The sequence below is a fragment of the Octopus bimaculoides genome, chromosome 9 (assembly GCF_001194135.2).
Source record: "Octopus bimaculoides isolate UCB-OBI-ISO-001 chromosome 9, ASM119413v2, whole genome shotgun sequence".
Classification (NCBI taxonomy): Eukaryota; Metazoa; Mollusca; class Cephalopoda; order Octopoda; family Octopodidae; genus Octopus; species Octopus bimaculoides.
Genome location: NC_068989.1, coordinates 39,141,213 through 39,151,298, shown reverse-complemented (window position 1 = coordinate 39,151,298; position 10,086 = coordinate 39,141,213). Strand labels below are relative to the sequence as shown.

The 10,086-nt window shown below is 36.4% G+C and overlaps 1 protein-coding gene across 1 annotated transcript in view; it reads right to left on the bottom strand.

Moving 5' to 3' along the window:
* The window catches only part of LOC106869101 (endoplasmic reticulum aminopeptidase 1), a 1,169,084-nt gene that overhangs the window by 248,520 nt on the left and 910,478 nt on the right, over positions 1-10,086 (bottom strand). The window contains exons 9-10 of the mRNA XM_052970645.1: positions 9,550-9,681; positions 3,101-3,127 (exon numbers count right to left, since the gene is read on the bottom strand). Of these exons, the coding sequence (XP_052826605.1) occupies positions 3,101-3,127; positions 9,550-9,681 (159 nt within the window). The remainder of the gene's footprint in view (positions 1-3,100; positions 3,128-9,549; positions 9,682-10,086) is intronic.

Genomic DNA, 10,086 nt, shown 5'->3' with positions numbered 1-10,086 from the left:
TCACTGCCATGTAGCATGGTTGTTCGTACGCATGCGTCATACAGTCTGCCTTTTACTCTGAGTGAGAGTCCCTTTGTCGCCAGCAGGGGTAAGAGCTCTCTAAACTTTGCCCAGGCTATTCTTATTCTAGCAGCTACACTTTCAGCGCACCCACCCCCACTACTAACTTGGTCGCCCAGATAGCGGAAGCTATCGACTACCTCTAGTTTTTCACCCTGGAATGAGATAGAAGTTGTTTCCTGTTTGTTTGCAGTCTTTATTGCACCTGAACATCTGCCACAAACAAAAACTAACTTGCTAGTTAACCTGCCTTTGATGTTGCTGCACCTCTTATGTGTCCATAGCTTGCACCGGGTATGAGTTGAACAAGTTATTCTAGTCTGAATTGTTTATTAATTTGATTTAATTCTCACCTAGATAAGTTGCAAAATCACATCTCAATCGAATGGGCTTGTATCAAATTTGTATCAGTTTGGGCTTCGTTTCTATGCCTCAATGTCCTTCCTAACACCAACCACATTACAAGGTATGTTGGGTGCATGTTATTATTGTATTGCCATTTTTTGAATTTTCACTTTTAAGATGGTTGGGCGTGATGTTATGGGATACTTGGTTGCTAGGTCAAGCAAATTGAATTTCTATACAGAAAATCAAAGTCAAAATCAAATCAAGATTGAAATCAAAATGAAAATTATAGTTGTGGTTGATGCCAGCGCCACCTGACTGACACCCATTTAGTGGAACATAGGCACCATTCAAGCAGGGGTCCATGCTAGTGCCGCTTGACTAGCTCCCTATGCCAGTGACATGTAAAAAGCACCATCCAAATGTGGTCAATGCCAGTGCTGCCTGACTGGCTCCCATGCCAGTGGCATGTAAAAAGCACCCACTACACTCTCGGAGTGGTTGGCCTTAGGAAGGGCATCCAGCTATAGACCTCGCCAGATCAGATTGGAGTCTGGTGCAGCCTACTGGCTTGCCATCCCCAGTCAAACCATTCAATCCATGACAGCATGGAAACCTGACGTTAAACGATGATGATGATGATGATATTTTCCAGTTAGCTTAAGAGTATTCTTCCATAAGAGGTGAAGGTGCAGTAACTCCAGCTTATATGTTATACTGGGCAGTAGAAGACCTAGGTGCTATATATGTACTGGTAACAACCTCCTAAGGGCCTTCTACCCACAGCAGAGAGCAACAAATTGAAAGACTATCCTGTTGCCAATACTAAAATTACAGTAAAACCAAGTGTAATAATAATATCACCCACGATAGTAGCACCTACAATGGTAGCTGCTGTGTTCCCGATTTTGGCCAGGTACTAGAAGTAGATACTCCTCATCAGTAGTGTAGCCAAGAAAAACAGGTTTCACTTCATGTGGCATACTGTAATGAAGCTTGATAAAAATCTAGTTTTGGTAGGCTGCCAATCAACTTTGATTAGTTCAAAGCTTTTGCTGGGGCTAGGTATGTTTATTTGCAAGCTTTCCTCATGGCAGCTCATTCTGGCTCCATTTTCAGATGCTGGATTACCTCTATGTACATTGACATCTGCTTGGTTGATACATTAAATAGCTACTCATTGGAATTGTTTTGAATCATGCACTCACTCCATCAAGGATGTTCTCCCGCAACTTCTTTTTTATGTAATATATATTTTTAACAAGCTCACTGGCTAATTTGGCACCAAAAGCCTATATGAGAGTTTTCTTATGGTATCTACTGTAGTAAAGTTTGTTCTATCAGGACATCCACATTTAAGTGGGAATAAGCATTACCTCACAGTATTAATACTGCTTCTGTCACTAATTCATGTCTTTTGTATATAAGGACACTCAAGTCACTAAAGGTATTAAGACATACCAGTTAAACTGGGACACAAGACAGCTATGTTGCAAAGGCAGAAGACATCACTGTAATAGTGTAAGATACCAAATAAATGAAGGTATTTAGTATCATTCTAAAAGTACACAAGACAGAAATAGGAGTAAAGATTAAATTGGAAAATCCAATACCTGGAGAGGCAACTCCATGTTGTATTAAGATCCTGGACAGTTTATTTAAGTTGCTTGGAGTTTGTTTTGGTCCACATCACCTGGTATTTAGGACATGTAATAAGTTTACAAGCAGGGTTGCCAATCTCACCGAGAAATAAATATTTTCCTCCATTATAAATTATTGACTGACTGCCTTTCTTGCACTAGTTTTCATCTGAACATATTGAGGTATCTGTTCTGTTACATTGAGCGCAAAGGACTCACTAATGCATGGCTCACAAATCGGGCAGTTTGTCCGCTGTCAGCTAGTTATGTGCAGAGGGTTTAATATACTGAGGCTGATAATACCAAGAGATGCACTGAGGCTGCAATGTCTTCAGTGATCCCTGGTGTGGCAGTGTAAATGCTCTTCATCAGGTATGTTTTTCAACAGCTCAACACATTGGACCAAAGACTAACACTGGACTATTTGACCTCTTAACTGTTGCCAGGCACTCATATTTTTTCACCAGTTCAGCAATGGAATCAATGGAACTTCCACATTAGCATTTCATAGAGCAATAGTGGAGGACAAATGTGATGCCCATCTCTAGGAAACTCCAAGTATTAATGAGAACCAACTTGCTGGTCAGTGTGAGTGCTGGCTCAATACAAAATTTACAAGAATGAAAATACTGACATCCCGATCTAAAATGAGCATGAAGTAAAGTATCCATTCAACATGCATTCTGATTTTTGTTTTGTAGAACATTAGTTGTTGTGTGTAGACAGCTAGCTACTTGTAGATTCGATTGTGAAACTTATCTTATCACTTTTCTTTGGTTAAGAAGAAGAAGCAAGAGAAGGTTTTTCTGTCTGGTGTTTATGGAAAATGAGACAATATTGAGCATGCTACTGAAAAGACTGAAGGCGGACACTTTTGACCTTAGTCAAGCCCTCACTGATCTCCTCCTCCAGTTTCTTGCCAAATACAAGATATATATTTATTAAAAATGTTAATCTATTTACTTTTATATATATATATTGTTTTTTTGATTTAGAAGCAGATACAAAGATTAAAAACTGAAGCTCAAATTAAAAGAAAGAAAAACAAATCTCACCTGTGTATTGTTTTTATCAGGTAAATCCTGTAAAATAAAAAAAAAATTAAAAAAATAATAATATCAACGTGAATTTATTAGTTTCTATATTAAAAAATTATATCATATCCTTCATTTATTTGATACCTTTGTTGTGCCCAGAACATGTATTTGTAAAACCAAAATATTAAACTGGTATGCAATGTCAGTAAATTACAAATAGGGTACATAATTTCAATATCTAATTTCATCAACTGAACAAAGTTATAAGGTAGGTGGTCAACACTTGACATTTGTTTAATATAAGCTAGTTAGAGAAGATGCAGTACTCTGACCAACAGTACAGGCACTTACAGAATGGTGAGATGGGCCCAGTTAGTGCCCAGCCCAAATATTGCAAATTAATGTTCATAGGGAAAAATATGGACAGGGAGGAAATGGATGCAGATGCACTTCAAAAGCGTTAAACAGAGTGTACTTAGCTGAACGCCCAAAAACCTGGTGGTAATGTGAAACAAGGGTATATTAAATATTTTGCCTGATCTAGGCATCTTTCAGGTTAGATGAGGTATGTCAAGTCTAGTACCGAGTTGGTTTTCCTACAATAAGGAATCATCCATCCTAAGTTGAAGTCAAATCAGTTATAGACTATTTTCTGACTTGGTTACCTAAGCCACCAATCCAAATATAGATGATATTAGTCACCAGGTTTGTAACAAGAAAAATCTTATTTGGTTTGTTGCCAGGTGAAGTAGATATAAAAAATCTCACTCAGATCTCCCCAAAGATCGAAAACAACAATCTCAGATCTACTTATAACAAATCTATCACATATCTATTCAGATGTGAAGCTCATACCCATCAAATTAATTCTAATGCAAACCAATTCTACTCCAGATCAACTAAGACATATCGACTAAGACATGGAATAGAGACAACTTAAGACAGGAATCAAACCAAAATAGGCATCAGATCAATGAGTACCATAATCTATCACATGAAATTTATTAGCTTATATTCAATCCTTGGTCATAATGAGAAATATATGTACTTCTGGAATAGGAAGCTAATGTACCATGTCTAACATATCCACAAGAATTAATAACTATTTCTCAAATTTCAGGTAATTACAATATTTATTGCAATTATGTGCAATGAAACAAATTACAAAGTGTTTGAATTCTCAATCCATGGCACACAATCTTATACCCCTCATCTGTTTGTGTCAAAATAGTCAACAATAGCCAAGTGGTTAAGAAGCACACTTTACAATCATGTATTTCCAGTTTGGTCTAATTTTACCATGCCATTGGGTATTGTTTTCCAATGTACCTCAGGTTAACCCATTAAGTCCCAGAGTACTTAAATTTCTGAATATTACTTTTAAATTTTTAAAGATGATTGAAAATAGGTTAAAATGATAAAAATAATGATTAAAACTCCTTTACTTCAAGTAGAAATGGAAATATTTGGTGTCCTATACATAGGACACTGAGACAATGTGACATAGCTTATTTAATGTTCTCATAATCAATTCCTTGTGAGTGGAACTTGTTAGATGAAAACTGTGTGTTGTGAGATGGTGATGAGAAGTTTGTCTAACCATAGAAAATCTGTTTCAACAAATTTTGTTTTACCCATGCATGCATCAAATATTGGACATTAAAAGGCCATCAGACAGATTGCAAGTGTGACAGTTAGGGCTTTGCAATTACCAATAACTTCGTCATTTCCAGAAAATCAGAAGTATAAAACAAAAATTCCTGGGTTATCAAGAATAGACTTAAACATAATGCTTTATTGGTTTGGACACTAGAGTGTAAGAAGCATGAACATAAAAATTTTTTCCACTAAAAAGCATGCGTGTTTACTTGTATAGAAAATAGTAAAAATTACAAAACACACACAAAGATGCTTTTCTTGAATATTAAAACTATTTCAGTCAGATTGTTTGTGGTGTAGTCACTCAAACTTGATGGTAATTTTGTTACAAAGAGTTCTCTGCAGTAAACGACATCTGTACTTTGACAGAAGTTGAAAGAATATTACTAAGGGCGAAGAACAGTTTCAGTAAGTTAACAGTTCAATGTCCAGTTTTTCAAATCATTTCATCTCTTTGATTTTATCTTTTTCTATGTACAAAAATGAATGAATGTTATTTGATTTTTTCAACAACTTCATTAATGAACCATTTAATCCTTGTAGTAGGGACACTTTTTTTGACAGAATGGGTGCTTCGTGGGTTTAGATTCAGGGATTCTTCCAAGAAAGAGATGAATATTCATTAATACTGTTTCTTTGTGATGTTTTGCAGTGAAATTTCTGATGGCAAAATTAGAAATTAGTCAAATACATCAAAAATTAAAAGAGGATTATTTAAACAATTCATTAATTCATTCAGAATTTTATTCCTTTTTTTGTTCAATTATTTTCTGGATGCAATCATTGAGCAAGAAGAATATTGAAATATTCTGTTGATTCAATTCCAAAATGAAAGCAAATATGTGTTTTACAGAGATCAAGATAGTATTCTTTACACCTAATTTCTCAACTCCAATTTTAATTGGTTCCAATCTGATTTGACTGCATGAACGGCTTTAAATTCATTGACTGTAAGGTTGAGAAGATGCAACATTTCAATCATAGCTTTTGCAATACAACTTTTAAGTAACAAGATTCATTCTATCACTAAAAATAAACCATTCTATCTTTAAAACTATTCATTAATTACTATTCATGACTATGCTCCTCTTTAACATATCTGTCTGAAGTATCTCATTTTTTTGTTGTTGAAATTAACTGACAATTGTTTTAATTTTTTTAATGACATCGTCAATGCTTGAATTTTCTTCTGTGGAAAAGTCTTGTCATAGAAACTATTTCACTGAATCCAATTTGATACAGATTGATATTATTGATCTCATCATCTTCAAATCATCATCATCATCATCATCGTTTAACGTCCGCTTTCCATGCTAGAATGGGTTGGACGATTTGACTGAGGACTGGTGAAACCGGATGGCAACACCAGGCTCCAGTCTGATTTGGCAGAGTTTCTACAGCTGGATGCCCTTCCTAACGCCAACCACTCAGAGAGTGTAGTGGGTGCTTTTACGTGTCACCCGCACGAAAACGGCCACGCTCGAAATGGTGTCTTTTATGTGCCACCCGCACAAGCCAGTCCAGGGGCACTGGCAACGATCTTACTTGGCTTGCCGGGTCTTCTCACGCACAGCCCATTTCCAAAGGTCTCGGTCCGTAGTCATCGCCTCGGTGAGGCCCAATGTACGAAGGTCTTGCCTCACCACCTCAGCCCAGGTCTTCCTGGGCCTACCTCTTCCACGGGTTCCCTCAACTGTTAGGGTGTGGCACTTTTTCACGCAGCTATCCTCCTCCATTCAAACTCATCATCAACACTGCAAGGGTCATTTTTTGAATTAGCTTCATCACTATTTGATTCACATCTTGTAAAGAACACTGCAAATAAAGTCATGGTGCTCACAATCATTATTTTAACCAAATTCAACCATTACACTTGTTCCATCAGTTATGACTGCAATTATTCTTTTTCGCAAATCAAAGTTGAATTCAGAAAGTTTTTTTTTCCTAAATGTCCACTATATTTTTCTTTTTCAGCAGGTAAAGTTTCATAAATTCTAATCATTTCTAAATTCCAGAATTTACCAGATTAGTGTACATTTACATTCAAAGCTATGCACTTAAATAAAGAAATGCTGAATTATCCAAAGTCTTTTCTTTATTTATTCCACTAATCACAATTATTCATCAGTTCTATTGTTACTGAATCATCTGCATTAAATGAGCCACTTTTTGGAAAAAGCAAAATCTTTTCTGTAATAGCTTTACAAAGAAAAGCATTTTTAATTATTGCATTCATGGAAAGTTTATCAGTTGCAATTAATTTGGATACTATTTCTTCTTCAGAGTTAGTCTGTATTTCAATAAAGAAGATTTTTTTGTTGATCAATTCTTTTTGAAGGAGATTTTTTCTATTTTAATTGAGCTAGTTTCTGAGAAAATGTCTTTGTGAGTAATCTTGAAATGGCATATAAGACTGCTTGCTGAAGCACCTGAGCACTTGAAGATGGACTTGCAATTTGTAATTAGTTTTTGAATAATACAATCAGAAATTCTTGTGAAATAGAATACAATCCTAAGAATTCCCAATTCTTAGCTAAATTTGTGGAGAATTCAGGATGTGAAAATCCTGAAAGAGAAGCTCTATTGACAGTTTACATTCAATAAACTGCATTAGAAAACTGTTTTGTATCTTCTTATGTTACTCTTTTATTAGTTTTTTAATATTGGACTGGGTCCATACTGGAGTATTACCTTGAAGAGTTTTAGTTGAAAATATCAAATCTAGTACTAATGTGTGTGTATGTGTGTTTACTGGTATCTGAAGGTGACCCTTTATAGTTATTGCATCTGGGCTGACCTGAGTTAACATAACAATGCTACAGTTATAAGATGAACAGACTGAATGTCATAGTTTATTTTTTCATCAGAATAACAAAATCTCCTTCATCACCTTTCCAGCATTGCAAGATGATAGGTTGGTGTTATGATTGGGACCAGGGAAGAGGTTTCCATGTTCTTGGCTCCCAGAATGAAGTGACTTTTCTCTGACTGGTGATGTTCTGGAAATACCAGCTTCTGACATATACTGTTGCCCACTTCCTCTCTTTCTCTGCCTTACTAGGTTCTCTGAACAGAAAACCCTTAAATAGGTCTTTTGCAGGTGTAACAAGTGGGGTTTCTGTTCTGTGCAGCAGTATTATTGACTCTCTCTCTCTCTCTCTCTCTCTCTCTCTCTCTCTCTCTCTCTGCAGTGAAAATGGGGAACATCTCTAGAATAATACTATGGTCTTTGAGAGATATCAAGACCTGCACATTCGAGGAGATCATACAGACCTATATACCATTTTATATCACTTCCACACTCACCACTTTCACTACCTAACCATACAGTGTTACAAAAGTAGCAACAAGCCAAGGGTCACTGTTGCCACCAAAGTCCCTTGTGATATATGTGTTACATTTATCCATGTAGGAATAAGGAATTTCAACCATGTTTCGTGGTCTGCTACCACAACAGCTCCTTTATAGGATCCAGTTAGCTCAAGACATCATCAGGAGGAACCACGTCCGGTTTCGGCCCCTACTCCTCTACCGTTTTGACGTGGCGGGGCCACCCCCTTTCGGAGGTGTCTTCAGCTCTGGTGTTGGGTGCATGTCTTCTTTCACTGTTTGTGACTGTTCTAATTCAACTGTGGAATAAGCCTGATTTCTTGTTTCATAGTTTAAACACCAATCATCATGGCTAGCCCTAGGGCTGCTGGCACCACGGGCAAGCTGAACTTCAGCATGTAGAAGCTGATGTCATGGAAATTTCTTTGTCTTTGTCACACCTACCTTGGCACCCCTAGCATATGGTGCCCCAGGTGACTGCCTGAGTTACAAGTACCTTGAGCCGACCCTGTCAATCACATACTACCTTATACCCTACTACTGTTAACAGAACACATATCAGGCCACTTTGGCTTCATTTAACTATTTTTTGAAGGATATATGGAAACTTCTAGTTTTCTTGAAGCAGATGTATCTTACCTTCCTCATTTCATATTCTCAAGCAAATTCCTTAGGTCAAAAAAGCAGTTTTCTGGGAGATATTCTTATACTGTTAAATGGATTTCACCTATGTTTAAAACCTCTCTTTGTTTTGTAATGCTAGCACAGGAAAAGTTAAGTATTTTTGTTAATATTATACAAGTTTGTATCCTTGTTGTTGCATCCTTGTTGTTGTTAGTGCTTTTATTTACATTTCTGGGTATCAAATTGTGACTATCTGATTGTAAATGTAACTGATTGTGTATTGCCATTTTCCCATTTTATTCTTTTTTTAATTTATCATTTTTCAAAATTATATTTGCTTTGTGTATTTGAAAATTGGTTTTCTTTTTGTTTTGTTTTTTAGTAGGTGGAAGCATACCAGAGCTATTTCCTTTATTGTTAGCCCCTCTTTCAACTTCTCCAGTAAGAAGAAGTATATTGAATTACATATAAACACAGGAAAAATCTTTCCCCAAAATATAAATCAATGTCCAAAAGACTGACATTTTGTTTATCCCAGGGGCTGAAGTGGACATCCATACAGTTTAAAGGATTCATATTTGTAAAATAACCTAAAAGAGAAAAAAATTCATTCAATAAAACTTAGTAACAGTCCAATTTTCTCAGAGTTGTCAGAAACATTCTTTCACTGCAAAACACAAAACTAGCAATTTTTTATTAGTCACTGGTACAAATTTTTCCTACCTGGATTTTCAAGATCAAGCGTTATGTAAATTTTATTCAACCAATTTGAATCAACATTTAATTCTTTTAGCTGAAGAGAAAGAGCATTTCCAATTAAAGAAAAAAAAAAAAATGAAAGATGAGGGACTTACCGATGAGAGCATTTCCCATAAATCCTTAGTTTCTGCATTTAAATATGGAAATTTTTTCAGGTAATTACATACCCTTTTCCTGAAACGTTCCTTTCCCAAGAATTCTTGTAGCATATTCAGAATACTAGCTCCCTAAGAAGAAACAATGGAAGAATTGAAATATGAAACATGCTTGTGATGACTTTCATATATTATAATGATAAATCACTTACACAACATATGATATATCATCATCATCATCATCATCATCATCATCATCATCATCATCGTTTAACGTCCGCTTTCCATGCTAGCATGGGTTGGAAGATTTGACACCAGGCTCCAATCTGATTTGGCAGAGTTTCTACAGCTGGATGCCCTTCCTAACGCCAACCACTCAGAGAGTGTAATGGGTGCTTTTACGTGCCACCCGCACGAAGGCCAGTCAGGCAGTACTGGCAACAGCCACGCTCAAAATGGTGCATCTTATGTGCCACCCGCACAAGAGCCAGTCCAAGGGCACTGGCAATGATCTCACTTGGCTTGCCGGCTCTTCTC